This window comes from Leiobunum rupestre, chromosome 6, assembly GCF_980474605.1.
Source record: "Leiobunum rupestre chromosome 6, qqLeiRupe1.1.hap1, whole genome shotgun sequence".
Classification (NCBI taxonomy): Eukaryota; Metazoa; Arthropoda; class Arachnida; order Opiliones; family Sclerosomatidae; genus Leiobunum; species Leiobunum rupestre.
This window is the reverse complement of record NC_143389.1, coordinates 17,543,455-17,562,764: the sequence shown is the minus strand read 5'-3', so window position 1 is coordinate 17,562,764 and position 19,310 is coordinate 17,543,455. Positions and strand designations below refer to the sequence as shown.

The window sequence follows — 19,310 nt, the reverse complement described above, 5'->3', positions numbered from 1 at the left end:
AGTTAAAACCAAGTCGATGGTTCGTAAAAAAGTTTGGTTTCCAGGTATCGACGAAAGAATTGAGAAAATGATTCGAAATTGTTTGCCATGTCAAATCACCGGAACTTCACCTCCAGTTGCGCCTCTGGTCCCTTCTGAACTACCAAAATATGCTTGGCAATGTATATCTCTTGATTATCATGGTCCGTTACCTGACGCAAGCTATCTACTTGTAATGACTAATGAATATTCCCGATTTACAGTCGTCGAACGAGTCTCGTCGACATCTTTCGTGGCTGCTCATCCCATATTACTTAAAACATTCGCGACCTTTGGCATACCAGAAGTGTGAAAAACAGACAACGGTCCACCTTACAATGGCCACGAATTCTCCAACTTTTCAAGAGAAATGGGTTTCCGTCATAAGAAGATAACGCCGAGATGGCCCCAAGCCAATGGGATGGTTGAACGTTTTATGCGATCATTGGGTAAGGTTCTCCAAGCGTCTCGCGTGGAAGGCACTGATTGCAAGAGCGACATTCACACATTCCTTTTGAACTATCGTTCATCCCCACATTCCACCACGGAAGTTTCCCCGGAAGAATTACTCTTTGGTCGATCAATTCGATCAAAAATACCTGACGCTCGTGTACCTACGACGGTACCAAATACCAAAACCCTCCGAGAAAAAGACGCTACTAAAAAGGAAAAAGCCAAGATCTATACTGATCAAAAACGACGAGCTCAGCAATCACAGTTGAAGGTTGGTGATTCGATGCTCGTGAAACAAGAAAAACGACACCAATTAACGACAAAATTTGATCCTAAGCCGATGGCAATCACTCAAGTGAAAGGAACGATGATCACTGCTCAGAATAAAGATCGCCGTATAACGCGAAACGTGTCCCATTTCAAACGCTATGATGGTGGCACATTGAATGACACTAATTCTGATGACACTGATGATGATTACCCACGAGCGATTCAAGCGCCAAATGCTGCTGGTGCGCCCCCTTCATTACCACGGTACAACCTCCGACGTGATAGACGCCCCCCGAGACGTCTCATCAATGAAATTTAGTTTAACTCAAAAGTGACTTTTTTTTATACCGAAAACTGTTTAAAAAAAAATAACAAAAAGGGTAATTGTTGTATATGTAAGCACTGTATAGCTATAGTTAATCAATTGGCCGCATGAGGACGCTAGACGGTAGAGGTAGTCGGGCAGACGGCACGCGGGAACAAGGATTCACCACAATGTTGTTATCTCTTCAGTTATTAAACTTTACTATGTTCTTAATTTAACTTGTATGATAGTTTTGAGTTATTTCAAACAAAGTTAAGACATAACAAAACTAGATCCCACAAACTAGGGGTGGAAAGTTTCTGCTTAAGTTAAGGTTCTTATAGCCAGGCCGGACTGGCCAGGGTGGCTGGTGGGCGATCGCCGAGAGCCCCCAGCTCAAAGGGCCCCCAAATTGCTTATATTAAAATTTAATAGTATATAGATTTTTAGCCTCTAACCAATGAAAAATGTACACAAGAAAATGCACGACATTTGACGGGTTGCCGTGACAGTATAAATCGGTTGGACAATATCCAGGTAGGTGCCTCAAAAATAATTTATTCCTTGAGGTCCCTATCTCGTGAGCAACGAATTGCCACTCTCACAGGGGCGTAGGAACCAGGGGGGGGGCAAGGGGGGCAATTCCACTCCCTAGAATTTTTGCTGTGAGGGGCAACTAATGTTATTGCCCCCTCCAACTTTTTGGTCAGTTGAAATCTTCAAAAGGCTCAAATTCTCATTTTAAAAGCATAAAAACTTATAGAACCTCAAATTTCAGTCTTTTCCCGCCAATTTACATAGTAGTAAAATGCACACGTGTATTCGGAGAAGCTACACTCCATTAAAAAATCAAAACCATTCTACAGACCCCTTTTGGTTTCTCTTTGCCCCCTCCAACTTCTAGAACGTTCCTACGCCCCTGCACTCTCAATTGGCCGTCTCTGTTCGATCGTCGCTCCTTCCTCGACCTCGTTAATCTGTATAAAAAACTAACCGACCCCGATCAGTCCCTTTTCGTTTTAAAACCACCAGTGATCGGGTCACTCGTAGCAGTTCCAGGAAAATTGACCTTGGCCATTGTCAGACTAATGTTAATTTAAATTAATTTTCTATCGTTCAGCGGTTTCCTCCGTTTTCTCGAACTCGCTACCTGAGAAACCTGACTCGATCACTGGGGCTTCTACCATTTCCCATTTTAAATCCCTTCTAAGAAAACACCTCACTATATAATTGTGATAAGGAGGTTATCTATTTTTTTATGTACTTTTATGACTAAATCAAAGGTCATTCGTCTGTATATATACGGAGGTGTTCCCTACGTAATAAGGAAGTTGTTGTTTGGATCCTTATTTTTATGGGTAACATTATTTATAATAGTTTTCATAGAAAGTGTTGGTACCCAGTCAACATCCTGTGGTTCCCACTAACAAAATGCCTGCTGCAAACTTTATCATCCCGTGCAGCATTCCACTCTATACGATTAATTAGTCTTTGCCATAATTTACGCCGTTTTACAGGAATTCGATGCAATTTAATATTACTATCACCATAGGTAGAGTGACTTTTGCAACCCACTACACAGCAAGATGCCATATCTCCAAGGCTTAGCTATGATAACTTCTTCTGGGAACTTCTGTTATTTCCTTTTAGAATAACCGAGTCTGCTATTCCAAAATAAATTCAATCTTATCTATTGGTAAAATCCTGAAAAATGGTGATCCCCAAGGGTCTGTAATCTCCTCCCTATTATTCAACTTGTATATTAATGACCTCACTGAATTTAAAACTGGACTATTTTTATACGCGGATGATACTTCATTGTTATTTGGTGGAAAATGTATTGACTTTGTTTATCACGAAACTAACGCTCTACTTAATAGAATTAATAATTGGCTGATAAATAATAACCTAAACCTAAACTTAAATAAAACTGAACATATTGTCTTCAGTAACTTTAGTGTATAAAAGTATATAATATGATAAGTTAACATTACCACCGCCAGGGGGGAAGCACGGGCGAGGTAAAAAGTGGTGGCGGGAGAAATAGCCATTCTAGGGGAAGGACTCACAATGTAAAGAGCTTAATTTTAGATCCTCAGTGATTAAACTATATTTTATTCTTATCATAAGTTCATTCATTTACTTCAACGAATAATCATAACAATGGCGACGGAGATGACTCCTCTTGGTATAGACAATATTTATTTTCAAACTTCTGGGAAAGATAGGAATTTCCAGTAGAATCCAGTGGCAGAACGCTAAGCCTTTGCGTCCACGTTGCTGACCATTAAGCCTAACGACGGTACACGAGGGAGGACAACAATCAGACGACACAACACCCCCTCTAGAATCGAGTTACTAACAACACCACATCAAAGCCAGTTTCAGCGGTAAATTAATCACCACTACAACATAGGAAATGGGGAAGCTGACGGTTTTTAAATCCGAAGTGGAGCCTTGGGCACAATACTCTCAGCGTTTGGAGGCCCATTTTGTTTTAAATAAAACCCCTGATACTGAGAATACTGCAGTTCTAATATCGGTATTGCCGGCTACAACTTTGACATTATTAAACAGTTTAGTTCATCCACAAACCGTGATGACATCAGCTTACGCCGATGTGGCTGCATTGTTTAATAAGCACTATAATCCGACACCTCGCATTGTGGAGCGATAAAATTTTAACAAGCGCACACGCGTCAAAGGTGAAACGATTGCTGAATATGCTGCAGCTTTGAAATATTTGTTGGTACATTGTGGTTTTGGCAAACACTTGGATGAAATGGTAATGCATCAACTTGTATGTGGCATCAATGACGATGACATGCAACAAAGGTTATTCAGCGAGCCGGACAATATTAAGTTACAGGTCGCCCTGGACCTGGTACAGAAAATAGAAACAGCTAAAAACAACGCAAGATTGATGAAGACACACACACAGGAGGAAACGCCATCTTCACAAGTCAATGCTGTAAATTCATTTCACTGGAATCCAAAGAAGCAGCAACCACAGCACCACTATAAGGAAAATCCTACACAACAGACACAGCCACAGGGACAGACTTATCCTGAATGTTTCAGGTGCAATTAAGCGTACAAATCATTCAAATTCACGTTGTCCATTTGTCAATTCTACATGCCATGCTTGTCAAAAGAAGGGCAACATTGCACTCGCATGTAGAAATAATCCGGTTACCAATTCGTCTAACTCAGCGACCTACAATAGCAAACAGGCTAACCGGAAGAAGAACAAGAATAATAATCTTGTTCAAGTTAGTAATCAAGACTCAACTGATGAGGATTGCGTCCCTATCAATGAGTATCCTGTGCACAAAGTTATGGTTGAGGCAGAATCACGTAAAGCTAACGAAGATGATCCTCCCCCTAGATAAATAATATCTTGCCAGGTGAATGGAAAGGATTTAGAATTCGAAGTAGACTCTGGATCGGGCCATACCTTAATCTCGGAAGCGACATATAAAAGCATTCCACACGCATCTGCACTAGAGCCTTTTTCACGAGCATTAAAATCAGTCACTGGCGAACCTCTTGATAGTTTAGGAAAGGTCACAGTTCAAATCAGATATGCCAATAAGGAAGCATGTTTACCAGTAGTGGTAATCAGAAATGATCAAGAAAATTTATGTGGTCAAACGTGCCTCTATTCCACATTGGATATCATACCTTCAGTCTTAAGAGGGGCTGTACGAGTGAACAAGACTACAGCTGCTCCAAAACAGACATTGGACACCATCCTTCACAAATATGAAGATTTATTTTCGCCAGGTTTGGGGGAGATGAAGGGAGTAAAGGTCAAGTTATCATTGAAACCAGACCATGAGCCAAAATTTTGTCATGCTAGATCCATTCTATACGCACATGAAAGCAATTGTAGACGATGAAATAAGAAGATAGGAGTTTTCAGGCATCATTGAAACCGCAAAAACGTGGACAACCAAAGCTAGTGAGAATATGTGGAGATTATAAAACAACAGCTAACCCTGCGTTACACATAGCTCAGTATCCTATGCCTAAAACCATATGTAACAAAACTACTCATATGTATGCCTCTGTATAACATTTCCATTGAAAAAAATTCAATGAGACCTTGTTTCACGCGGAACATACATTAAGCGGACCCAAAAATGAAAAAATGCTTATATCCCGGGTAGCAAAATTTCGTTGATTAACGGTTGTAAAACGGTTACAAACTTGTTGTTAAAAAAACGTTATGAAATCGTCAACAATGTCCGGCAATAAAACGACAGATAAAACGGGTGAAAAAACGTTATGATCAACTTTATACTCACCAAATATCCACGATATTAATTTTAACGTCTTTAGAACGTCTCTATTAAAACGTTTTTGTAACGTGATACCAATTTAAACAAAAACGTTATGAATCCGTTGAAAATGTCTGGCAATTAAACGATGTTTAAAACGGTTGTAGAAACGTCACACTCACAGAATAACGACGATATTTTATTTTAACGGCTTTTAAATACAATAAAAAAACCATAAAATGAATTTTACGAAAACTTTTTTTAAACTTTTAACAACAAAATATTTTTTTTGCTTAAGTTATTTCACTTAACCACAGTTGACCCTGTGGTAGATTTTAACATCAAATGCTAGTTAATAAAATCAAATGATTGCTTTTAACACTAGGCGTATTTTAAAGAAGGCACTTTTGTTTCAATTTGTTTATTTAAGTATCAGATCCTTTTTATGAAGATTTTAATATCAGGTTACTTTTTATATAACTTTTAAAACGAGGTAGTTTCTATTTAGTCATTTTCTATTTAGTCGACAAAACTTCTTTCTAGGTTGCGGTCAATACGGTACTCGTTATCACAGCATGCACATTTTAACCATAACAAAACACTTTACCAAAATCAATCTTAGATAAATGGAATCGTTAGTCTAAATGCAGAAAAAACTAAACGATTAGCTAGTTGAGATCAAATTTTGAATTTCTTAAAAAATATATATTTTTGCAGAACAAATATTCTCAAAACAATTATCTATTAAAACAAACTTTTATAAAAAAAAAATTACTTAGAAACTGTCCATTCACGTGGTGTTTCAAAAAGGTTTGGTATGATTTAATAAAAATACTAAAAAAATTAGCGACAGTCTTGTACGCCTAATTAAATATTTAAAAAAAAACACATTAACAAAACAAGAATCTTGCAATAAGCCTGGTTTTATCTAGCCCATGTTTAAAAAGAGCTTGAGAGCTTCAGCATTAGCTGTCTTTGCTGCATTTTCAGTAGGATCTGTTGGTTCTTTCGATTCAGTCAAAGATGATTCTGAAGTTACTGTAGAGCTCACGGGGTACTAGAAAGCTGTTTTCGGCTCTTCAAACGAGTCTTGGAATATTTTAATCGCAGCTGCAATTACAAACTCATCCGCTTTGTTAAAGCACTCGTTTGACCGTACTGCAGCTATAAAACAAAAAATTTACTTGCAAAAATATTTAATCTAAGAAATACAGTTGATTAAAATTACCAATAACAACATCTTTCAGAAGTAGGGTTATAAAACCCATTTTGTTATGACCAGCCCAGTTTAACTGACCAACCTCATTATCTAACCACTTCAAAGCTTTAAATATCACCTTAAAATATCAATTGGGAAAACTATACTTTTGAAAACTAGACTAGCCCCTTCTGTTTTGAAAGAAATTACTTGAATGTCACAAATCAAAAACATAAAATATGGGTTAATCCATTTAAATAATATTTTATAATAAATTTAACTGACCAACCTCATTATCTAACCCCTTCAAAGCTCTAAATTTAACCTTAAAATATCAATTGGGAAAACTGTACTTTTGAAAACTTGACTAACCCCTGCTGTTTTGAAAGAAATTACTTGAATGTCGCAAATCAAAAACATCAAATATGGGTCTATTCAACTAATATTTTATAATAAATTTAACCAATGATACCAAGAGGCTAGTTTTTTCTACAGAAGTCTGGGCCAGTAAAAAAATAGTGCAAAATATGGTAAAAATGGCTAATAGCTGCTAATAAAGAAATATCGCATGTAAAAAAGCTAAAAATCAGTATTTTTACAAGTTAAAAACTCGATATTTTAGTGCAGTAATGTTCTAATGTTACTTAGTTGTAACACAAAATTTTAGCCCAATAATACCTTTATACTCTGGTAAAATTACAATTTTCATGAGTTTCTCTAGTAAAAAAAGTATTATAAATTATTTGCCACATTGGTCTAAAATCTCATTTTTCTTCAGTCCCTAAAAATTTACAATTTTCCATGGAATTTCCCCTTAGATCAAAATCATCAAACATGTAATAATATATTTTATTTAATATTTTGTAATAATTTTCACCAATTATCCTCATTATACAACCCCTTAGCAGACTTAAATTTCACTTTAAAATATCAATTGGAAACATTTTGCTCATGAAAATTAGACACTAGAATTAAGTAGCGGTTGATTTTCATAGTATAATACAAATAATTCAAAAATAGATAGAAAGATCTTCCACTCACCATTTTGTTTGCCAAATTTCAATGAAACCAAAAATTTTGCGTATTAAGCCTTTGCATATTAATTAGTGTTGAGCAACTTGAGCTTAACTTTAAGTACCTTTCCGGTTTTCGGTAATAAGGAACTGAATCACCGGGCAGAAAATAAACTTAAAATACCAAAAAATTGAATTCTTGTACTAACAAATTTCTTATAACGTGCAAACCATATTAAAATATTTAGAGAATACCAGGAACTGAGGAAAGCTTTTTGCGTCGTTTGAAATTTCAATTCCGGATAAAAACCGTTAACAGGGTTGTCATACGTAAAACTCAATTTTTATTGGATGGCAGTTAAGTCGGCTGTACTTACGTAATATGGTGGGAATATTCAATTTATTATTAAATAAGTAAATAATTTATTTAAATCTACCTAATTAATTAAATAATATTTGATTTATTTTAATAACAAGAATTTCCTGAATTAAACCAAACTTTATTGTCAGAATAATCTGCTACTTTAAGGTGGACATTTAGGCAAGTTCAGTTGGCTGCTGGCAACTCTATTAAGTAAATTTGTGGGTAATTTTTGTCAAAAGTACGGTCACAATAATATCAATATAGTTCAAATTTACACTAAAAGATAAAGAATGTAGCATTGTTGTTGCCTGCAGGTTCGGCTCATAAGGCGGCCAAATTTATGCCCCCAAGCATTTGAGCTATGCTAAATGTTTTGGTATATTTTTTAACGAAGACCATTTCGCCTCCCCTACGATTGTCTGTAGTAAAAACGTTAGCAAAACGTTTTGATTTTAATATAAAATAACGAAAACGTTACGATCTATGTTAAACGATAATATGACGTTACATGGACGTTAACATTTATGCAGTGGATAAGTTGTGAAATATTCACTTATTTTCAACGTCGAATATAAAGTTATTAAAAACGAGAAAACGTCAATTTGACCACAAAACCACAAATCAACGAACGTGAAACGTTTCGTTGCTACCCGGGTAATCCTTGCGCTATTGAAAAGGTTACCCAGGAAACAAAATCTCGTGATCGCGAGACACGAGCTAAACTTGACTTAGGCAAAGCCAGAAACGTGCGATGAATTCTCACTAACTTCCGTTTCCAATCAGTAAAGTAGATGACGCGTATTTTGTCACGGAATTGTAAGTGACGTAATTTACGTCATATCCCGTGAACAAGGTTTCATTAACGAAAATACTTTTATGGCATACTTATGAGTGATTATGTTACATATGCTAAAACTGATGATATTTTTTCTACGCTGACGGGTTGCAAGGTCTTTGCACGATTAGACCTGCGCGACGCGTACAATCAAATAGTTCTTGATGAAGATTCCCGACACATTACGGTGATAAACACAACTTTAGGTTTGTTTAGATCATGGACAAACTAATACGGGACTTGAAATGGGCTAAATATTTCTTACGCTACATGGGCGATGCCGATTTTTTACCGTTGCCATCTGGTGTCGGTAAAAGAAGTTGAAATCGAGGGGGCAAACTTTTTATCGCGTTGAGTTGGATGGGAACTCCAAGGCCCAACTATCTTATTTAAATAAAGAAATTATAATACAATAAAATCCTTAAACTTTTCCTATTTAGTTTTTGACGTATTAAACATGGTAAATATACTTTCATCTTTTGATTACTGACAATTAGGCAATTAACTTTTTAACTGAATTATTTTCCTTTCTATAGCCTATAATTGTCAAACTGAGGTCTGAAAAGACAGAGAAGGTTCAAAGTACCTCAGGCTATGCAATAAATAATAACAATTCCGATAATACAACAACTAGGCCTTCCCAGTTTATTGTAAACAGTCCTCTATCAAGCTCAAATCAACTTTTTTCTGTTGCTCCTTCATCTAGTACACCTCAACAATATGGCATTACTGACTCATTCGCAATTTCAAGTCAACAAAATGCAATTACAACGCAGCTCATTTCAAGAGATGCAACCCAACAACCTCTCATTGCTAATTCCCAAATTTCAGCTACAACCACATCTTCATCATCTTTTCAAAGGCCAAATAGAAATGCACACGAAGTGATTAAAGTTTTTGATCAAAGGTAAAATAATAATAATAATACAGGAAAAGTCAAGTTTTAAAAAAAATATAGTCAGAGTGGATAACTCTAAACAGTTGTAACTCTGAATACTTTTTGTTTAAAAATTCATATCTTGAAATTGGTTTAATCAGAATGGACAAGGAATACTTCGTTTTCAAGCTTAGGCACTGTGGAATGTCATAAAAAATATTTCATAAAGTTTTAGAAAACGATCCAAAAATGGTACAACTTTGAAAAAATTACCCCCAACTTATTCATTTTAAAAAGTTTTAATTTTGATTTGCGCCAATGATTTGTGGCCCAATAAATAAGGTTTCGCGAATGTTAAAGACATCGTACCTGAAAAAACTCTTGATCACGAATTCGGTTCTTAATTTACATCCTGTATATACACGGATACAGTAAGTTCATAAGCTAATAGAAAATAGAGAATTTCATAAACCTTTCTTACCTATAAAATGGGTAATTTCTCTGGTATTCAGAGTTGGAAAGTAAGTGTTCGGAGTTAGCCTTCAGTACTGTTTTTGGGGAAATTGAATTAGTTTAAATTTAATTACGTTAGAAATCTAAAATCGAGGGAGAATGTGTTTAAGGAACGTTCTTAATATGCACCCTTGAATTTTTTCTTTTCATTAAAAATCATTTATGTTATTAAACGATTTGTAAAAAGTGTTCGAAGTTATATCATCCCACCCTACATGTTGTTTTTCAGATCTCATATCAAATAAATTTACATTACTGTGCAAAGAAGCTCTTGAAAAACTAAATAACACTAAAGATTCTCCTATGGAAATTGAACTTCTAGATGTGATAAATTGCGTAATTAGTAGAGGAACAACTGAGGACTTCTCTAATGTAAAGGGAACCTTTCTTAACATTAGCAGTGAAATTATGGAAACTAACACTTTTAGTTCCAAACTTGGAAAAATTTTTCAAAGTCAGGAATTACATAGAGCCTTTCAGTTTATTGTTTATGAATTTTGTATTAAATTTAAAGTAAATATTCCAAGTTAAATATGTATTTGCACATGTATATATAATATATCTCTATGAATAGAAGTACCAATCTATGTCTCAAAAATGAAATTTATATCTTCGAAGGTCAAAGCTGAAAAAACATACTTGATGCTGATTAAATGGGAACAAAACTGTTGTAGGGCATGATTTAGTTTTAGTCCATTTGTGGCACTGTAGATAAGAATAGTCAGCAGCACCATGGATGGGTTCTCATTGTAATTAAATCGTAAATAATAGATGTAATTTTGTTGTATTTGCCCAATACACATAAATATACCCAGCAAATTTGATTTAGCAATTTTTTTTCTTATGATTTGAATGTTTTGTTTTTTGGGTTTTGAGTTGTCGAAAACATTTTAAGTTAGTAGGGTAGTAAATGCTATTGAGTATGAGCCAAGAGATGTATTATATATTTCTGGTATTGTTAATTTTAAAATAATTGTAAAAATTATATTATAGGTTCCAAATTTGAATCTCAAAGAAGATTGGGCCTGCAGATTTTGCGCTGCGGCACTACTTAGACGTTTTCTTGGTGTTGTACATTTTCACGTGGAGGCTGAGAAAAAGAAGAGTGCATATATGAATAACACTACAGTGTGCAATGGAAGAGAAAAAGAAAATCTATCAACTGAAGGTGTCCACCATGTGGGAGGATTCATTGTTAACAAGCTACAAAAAATACTGAAGAAAATGAAAATTGCACCACTGATAAGGGATGAATTTATATTGAAACTCATGAAGCAGGGTGGTGATAAAAATGCGTTAGCTAAGTATGCGCAATGGACAAAAGCAATAGACCGTGGTGCTTTAAAGTACTTGAATGAAGAAACCTTTCGCTTTTTTTATGAAATAGCTCAAATAGCCCAAAAATACTACGATTCAGCAGCTGTTGAAAATACAAACCGTAAGAAAGATGCGGAAGAAGAACTTCGTAATAACACGGTTATAATGAACTATTGGAACTTAATTTCAGAAAATTTGCCATTAGAATGCCAAGAAAAATGTTTTAAAATTATCACACAAACATATTTTAATACTCATGGTAAAGCATTTACCAATTATCTAACAGAAACATTTCAACGACAAAATGATAAGTCTATATTTGCTCAAGCAAAGTTACGAACTGTATTAGGGCCGAATAATACCAATAAGAAACATTTGTGATATCGTAATATTTTTATCTAAGTTATTATTTTACAACATTTTTATTAAAAAATTTTTATGTTCAATAGTAGTATTTCCTCTTAATGTTTCTGGGACAATTCCTTTCAATAATCGAAGTTTTGCTACACTTTGTCCATATTGAGCCACTGTTGGGTTTGTGTTCGATCCACAAAGACTTCTGTGTTTTCCAAATTCTTGCTCCAGGGCGTCTTGATTTAATTTTCTTGTCAAAATATATTTAGCTCCATGGGACAACAGAAATCTGACTATAGCCACTATTGACAAGGCTGTTTAAAATAGGTTTGTTAAATCTAAATTGAAACAAAACTAAAGGTGTGCAATAATAGTACCAGAAATCTTAAGTCCTTCAGATGTTTCACTAGGAATTAACATCATTTTTCTCATCTTAACAGAAAGCTTTCCAGGTAGTGACAATACTTCTTTCTCCCATTCTTCAAAGTAGTTCACAAAATCAGTTTCCAACCACTAAAGAAAATTAAAAACCATTAGAGCCTGTTTCTTTCAGTTTTACATTAAAATAATTATCTGTACACAGTAGCAATGCTAAGCTTTTTCCACAGGTAGGCTAAGAAATTTGTGCCCCATTTATGGTCATAAAACTTTTTTAAATATTTTTAGTAAAATACCAAAATCCTCACTATGGCACTGTTCCCTATGTCTCTTTTGTTTTGGAAAACTATGAAATTTAGTTTCAACCAAAAAGTTTTAAAACACTAAATTAAATTTTAAAAACTACTATAAGTGCCATCAAAAAAATTTATGTTAGTTAAAGCTTTACCATAAAATGGATAGAGTTCATTAAATTGGTAATTCTTAGGATCAATTTTGGTTTACCAGAAAGAATGCAACGCCCTTAATTTCATAAATATGTTGCCCCTGTCAAAATCACAGGTAGGCTATAACCTATAGTTTACCTCAGCCTACCCTTAGTGTTGCTACTGTCTGCACGTAGTTATTACTTTAAGGCGTTCATCATTCTGGGACTGAAATGGTTTCATATCTGGATTCCGATGGTGAAATGCATGTTCAAAGTTTGAAACATTCACTGTATCAAAGAATTTGTTCACTAATTTGAATGCTTTTACAGTTTCACTCGCCTCTTCCCCTATTTCCTGTTCCATTCCGGCAGCCACAGTGGCGGAAACTACTTGAGCTGCTAATTTTACTCTCATTTTTCCATAGCTATCTAGTTTGATGTGTCTAAACTTTAACTTCGGATATTTCCTAGGAATACGTTTACAATCATTATCATATAATGTTTTTGGATGGGCCCAAAGTATGTGTTTGTTGTTCTTCCGCAATATTCGGGTCTTGCTATCAATGGAACTACTTTCAACAGCATTTCGAAATGTTTTTAGAAGGTGTGGAGGATCAAAAATAAAATAAAGAGGTCGGTCAGCAACCTCTCTAGAAAATGGATTAAAACTATAATAAGAGATCGAATCTGCTTGTTCTTGAATGAAATTTGACTTGAAGAAATAGCGGTTCGTACTCGCTCCATCACCAATCACCGCAAGCACCCTGCAATCCATTCCCTCAAGCCTTTCAATTGCTTCCAAGATAAGATATTGTAGATCCTCAGCTTTCAAATTGCTACAGGGGAAGTAGGCCAAGGAAAATTTCAATTTGGAGGTTATTCCTTTGATCATTATTTGAAGAATTGATGAAGCAAGTTCTACTTTATTCTTCTTTATAGGGTCTGATTCCTTTTCAAGTCTCTTAAGATTGTTAATAGGGTTCCCCAAGTCTGAAAAGCCTACTAAATCACCCGTTGTTCTTTTATAGAACAAGTCTTGTTTTACCTTTATCTCATCAATTAGGAGTGAGACATATTTTGTGTGCTCATTATCAGACACTTTTAATTCTGCCATTTGTTCTTTAAGTAGCTCAAAGCTTTCTTTATTAAAACCTGGTTTAGCATTCAGCGGCAGAGCATAGTTATAGAGAGTTTTTTGACTAGGTAAATTTATGACATTTGTCCTTCTCATTAATTCGTTTGCACTGGGCGACTTGCTATGGACTAGTAAGCACCATTTGATTACATCTGGATGCCATCTCATTGATTTTTTGTTTCGGATGTTTAAAGCTTTAAGTTGCTGTTGCAAAAACAGATGCACGAAATCAGTTTCTGAGTCAATGTTGGTTTCTAGAACCTTTCTTAGATATTCACTGTCTTTTTTAGAGACTTTATGGCCTTGGTGTATGAGGTCCTGGCATTTTTTTCTCAGAAGTTTAGCTTGTTTGCAAAAATATTTCTCTCTCTGTCGCCCATTCTTAAATCTTGTAATAAGGTCTTTCTGAGAAAGACGATTTAACCTTCTTTTCTTACTATTTCGTTTCTTTATTTTATAAGCGTTATTTCTCATGGTGGCATGATAAATTTGGCAACTTTTACAGCATTGAACTCGACCATCTTTTTCCAAGAGCAATTGACACTTATGTGAATGGTAAGATTCGGTTGAGTTATAATATACACCTATTCCAGTTTTTTCACCTTGAAATTGGTTCAATTTATATCCAGCACAAACTTTATAATTTCCTAAAACTTTTAAAGATGTTAAAATGTCTTCTTTAGTACGAATTGCTAGCCTAATAAGGGTTAGAACTGCATGTTGCTCTATATCTTTTCCCAGAACTTTCAATTTAACTGTCAAGTCTTTGTAGATAATGTAGGAGATAACTGAATATTCATTTTCTTCAATGGAATATTTCACAAAGTCATCTCGGTAAACTGTAGTCCAGTTTTTTGGGCAACCAATACATTCCAACAAATACTCAAATTTCAAAGAGGCCTCGTTACTTTTTTTTAGCTGAAAAGAAAATTATTTATAAATAATACATTTAAAATTAAACAAAAACTCCACTAAATAATTACCTCATTGTTTCTATCATTTACTTTGGATGATATAGAACAGTTTTTCACACAGCCATTTTCATAGGAGATTCGTATTCTGTTTGATGTAATTCCTAAACCTTGACAGGGTACATTCCTTGTATCGTTGGATTCTGTTATTTCCTCTATACTACATTGATTAGCAACTTCAGCTTCACTAGGTAACACTCGGAGTCTGTGATTGCAAAATACGAGCTGCAATAAGGCAGAAATACTAGATATTAGAATAAAATCCAATTTCAATATCATTTAAAAGAATACAAACAGTTGCGGCTTTAGGGTTTGCAAGACACTAGGCAAGATTGATTTTGTGAGGCCCTGTTAAATGAAGAAGAATATAGGGCCCTTGCAAAGCTTGTAGGCCTTGCGATGCTCCTATATCTTTTTTAAAGCGAGAGGCCTTAGGCAGTTGCTTAGACTTCCTAAGTACAAAAGCCGACACTGAGTATAAAAAAAACTTAATATTTACCTCATTGCTTTGTTCAGTTACATTTGCTATTTCAATAACATTTTTCTCACAGCCATTTTCAATGGAAATTTTTGTTCTTTTTGATGTGTTCTCTAAATCTTGCAAAGGTAATGCATGTTTCAAAGTTTCAGAAGGTCGACTGAGTACATTTCCTGCAGCGTTGGATTCCTCTATACTATTTTGATATGAAACTTGGGGTTCATTAGGTAACACTTTGCGCCTTTTATTGTAGAATATGAGCTGGAATAAAATGAGTACTGTAAATTGAAATATAATATAATAAAATTTTTAATATTCTTTCTTATAGTGATTTTCTTTTCTTTCAAATTGGTTTCTTCATGTAATTTGAATTAGAAATAGAAAACAACCATAGAGCGTAAAGGATTTTCACCTTTCGTGACATTACTTACTTTTCCTTCTAATTTTATTGGATTTGGGTTTCTAATTGTTGGTTTTCCCTCAACAAAATGATTTGAACAAATAAATTTCGCAGTTTTTGAATAATTAAATTTCGATCTTAAATTTTCATCAGGATTTAGTCCACAAGCCAATATCCATTGTTGCCATTTAATGGGTTGTTTAGGGGGGTTTGGGAACCGATAAAAAGTAACACCTTTCATAGATTCGCGAGTTGAATATCTGCTATCGCTCTTACATTCGCCGTAGAAACATCGTTTCTTTTGTACCATTTTTATATATTAAATTAAATTCATCAATACTTTAAATTCAATTAAAATTAAAATGCTTTACTTTTGCATAGTCGGCTGTATTAGAGACGGTTATGACTTTCTTTTACATTTTAAAACGCTAAGCCTTCTCCCGCCACTTCCTAAGTTCCTACGAGACCCATTATGCCCCCTCGGTTTCAACTCAATTTGATGCCACTAGGTAGCGCGACGCCAAATTCGACAGTGCCATGTAGAGATAAAGAATTTTCAAAGGGCATATTCTACAGTTTCAAGTCCCGTATTAGTTTGTCCATGTTTAGATACACCAGGCTTCCATTTGGAATAGCATCTTGTTAAGGTTAGCTATTTTGAAATTGATGTTAACCTATATTTAGTTAATGAGCGTAACTACATAATGATGGCGCCACCTTCTCTACAATTGTTTTATTTCTTACCCGTGTTTGACTCGCGGGGATAAAGATCAAAAACGCGCACTTCTCGCGGGGACTTCGTTACGAGCTGTAATGTTGTAAATTTACCTGTTGTAACATGATTTATTAATACAGTTAATTAACCGTTTATTTCATTTACAATTAAGTTTTATTGTTAATCAAACAACTTTTACAAAATGGCGACGGAAATGCGAGTTAATTCGATATCAACGAGTTATCACGCCTCGTAAAACAACACCTTTGTTTGGACGACAACGAAGCCGGCCATATTGACTTTTTTTTTGCGGTGGGAAAAGTGAATCATAGCCTAACCTCGAACATGACTGCCACAGTGGGACAATTTCCCGAATTTGATAAAACAAAAACACAATGGACAATTTATGCGGAACGTTTGGAATTTTATTTGATTGAAAACGACATTGTAAAAAAACAGTCACCGAAGCAAATGCAGCTACCGTAGTACCATTGAACAACGAGGTCGAAACCAAGAAAAGGGCCGTATTATCATAAGTAACATAATACCCCTAAGTATGACATTAGGAAAATTTTCTACTACATCCTTTCTTCACAGTGACGTCCAAATTTTTTCGAAATAGCGCCACTCGGTAGCGGCGGCATGAACTAATCTAACCCAACTTCCGGGAACGTGATTCCCGCGGTTTTGAAAACAGTCATTTTTAGGCTATTAAGGCGTATAGCCGCACTAATTTCGTTTTCGCCACGGAAACTTTAACAACGGGAGAAATTAAAGAAATTGTATGTATTTTCCCCAACAATATTAAATCTTTATATCGGGCAAATATATTAGAAATTCACCAACAACTCGATTTTTGTGGATCACTAGTGTAGTATATTGAGACGATCAATCTCATTGATGATTATCAATGTTACGCACCAAATACTGCAGACGTTAAAAAACCTTCAGTTTGTTACGTTTTTAATGTAAAAAGGTTTCTCATTCAGTTTACGAATATTTTATTACAATTTCTTCCAGATTTTTACTATTATAATTTGAATATACTTGTATTTTGTACCTGGATGAATGCCTGGTTTTGTCCGCTGTGATCAAAATAAAAATGAATTGACGAATTAAAATGTAAGAATTAACCTTTTTCAAACTTCTGGAATAACTTTTACAATTGCTAATTACGTAATAATTTTTTTAGTCCAAACATTAACTAATAATATTTAGTATCTAGGTATAATTTTCCGATAGTGTTAGGCCTAATAAGCCCACTACCATAACGGCCATTTTATTTCCTACATTGCGTACCTCCAGAAGAAAATAGGGGGGAAGTACGTTTCTGTAGCTTTGGGCCATGCAAGGCGACCCTTGTCCTTAAAAACCAGACTCGCGCCAAAGAAATTCAAAATTAGCCAATTAGAGAGAAGCAAAGAATCGTTCGAAATTTCCGTAGTGGCGCTACCCAATGGTCAAAAAACAAACTAGTGACTAATTAGCCAAGTAAATAGTCACTAGTCTCACGGCCAACTTAGATCTGCTCGCTGGCGAGTGTGCGAGTAGAACTAAGTTGGCCGTGCTAGTCTAGAGGCAGTTTTGTCACGTTTCGCGTACCGTTATGGTACTTAATTTAGTTCATTAAGGATGAATAAGAGTGTTCAGTGCAATTTTTATTGTCGAGTAACAAGAGACAAGATTTGTCAAACCTGTTTTAAGGGTAAAAATAAAGGTAGTCAGGTTGAAAATTTGTCAAACACTAGCGAACAGTTAAGCCTTAGCGTTGCTAGCCCGGCCGTTAGTACATGTAATGATGAGGACAAAACTCAAACAGCCAACAAGACTGGTGATAAAAATGTCTTCAAACATACTGCTATGCAAACTATTGGATTCATTGGGGCATTACAAAAATCAAATGGGGCTAATGAGAGCTTTGCGCAGCCAGATGTATCTTCAAAAACATTAAACCTAGACTCGGGTGAAACTTCAACTGAAGTTGTGAAACTGATTGACATAAGTGGTAATGGTGCCACTTTTGAAAAACTAGACAACGAAGAAGCTTCAAGCTTAGTTCAAAACCAATATACTCAAACAAATTCTTCCCATTCAAGTGATGTTTGTAATGACATTCTTCGCGGGATTCTAAATCTTATTAAAGAAAGAACAGGTTGGTTTTAATATTTTCATTTCAACAGCCTGTGCTTCTCTAATACTTTGCCTAAATTTGAATCAGATCTTGACTATGTTTTGCAACATAACCAACTTAACACTGTGCCATGTTTGGAAGTTATGCGAAAGAATGCCCTTCAAGATATTGGTGGACTCTATGAAAATCCCGCTAAAATCAAGTTCAGTTCAGATGGCATTGTTTCAATTGCTTTAGTGTTTAAACCGGTTGTGCGAGAGACTTTTTGGGATTCTGAGAAATTGGAATTTGATTCAGCACCTGTTATGCGAGCTCTAGATTATTTAAGTGAAAATAATGTATTTTGTTCCGGCATAAAAAATGTTAACACTAAAATATATTAAGAAAATTTTAAAGCTGTAAAGCCCTTTACTATTAAATACCTTTATATTATGCAGGAATTTCCTTATGCGAAGCCTCAAAGTTTAGAAGTAATGCATTATCCTTGTGATTGGCGACAATCGAAACACTGCCCAGTTTTATTTCGACCACCAGAATCTTTCGCATCTAATGATAAAAATAATTCTACATGCCCTAGGTGTTCTACATTAGAAAAGTAAGTATTTTTGATGATTTAATTAAACCACAGACCAAAGCGCTGATTGGCATTTTGTAATTAAAATTGCTTTAGGTACCTACGAAAGAGAAAGAAAGTAATTGAAGCAACTCCACGAACTAAGTTAAGAAGAAGTCATATCAGTTCCACGTTCCCAATTCAGGATTTAACTCCAAAAAGCAGAAGCTCACGAATTAAGAATTTACGAAATCAAAGATATCGTCAGAAAAAGAAAATCAAGAAAATGGAGAAAGAACTCAAGGAAAACTCAATAACTGTAA

General features: G+C 35.0%; 1 protein-coding gene across 1 annotated transcript; it reads right to left on the bottom strand.

Moving 5' to 3' along the window:
- Window positions 1–11,856: 11,856 nt before the first annotated feature.
- On the bottom strand, window positions 11,857–16,166 carry LOC149939631 (uncharacterized). Its single transcript, XM_090179165.1, has 6 exons — window positions 15,620–16,166; window positions 15,210–15,449; window positions 14,723–14,935; window positions 12,807–14,657; window positions 12,177–12,312; window positions 11,857–12,113 (listed from the first exon to the last, which is right to left on the bottom strand). The coding sequence occupies exons 1-6, from the start codon at window positions 15,896–15,898 to the stop codon at window positions 11,857–11,859; spliced, it is 2,976 nt and encodes a 991-aa protein (XP_090035291.1). The 5' UTR covers window positions 15,899–16,166.
- Window positions 16,167–19,310: the final 3,144 nt, after the last annotated feature.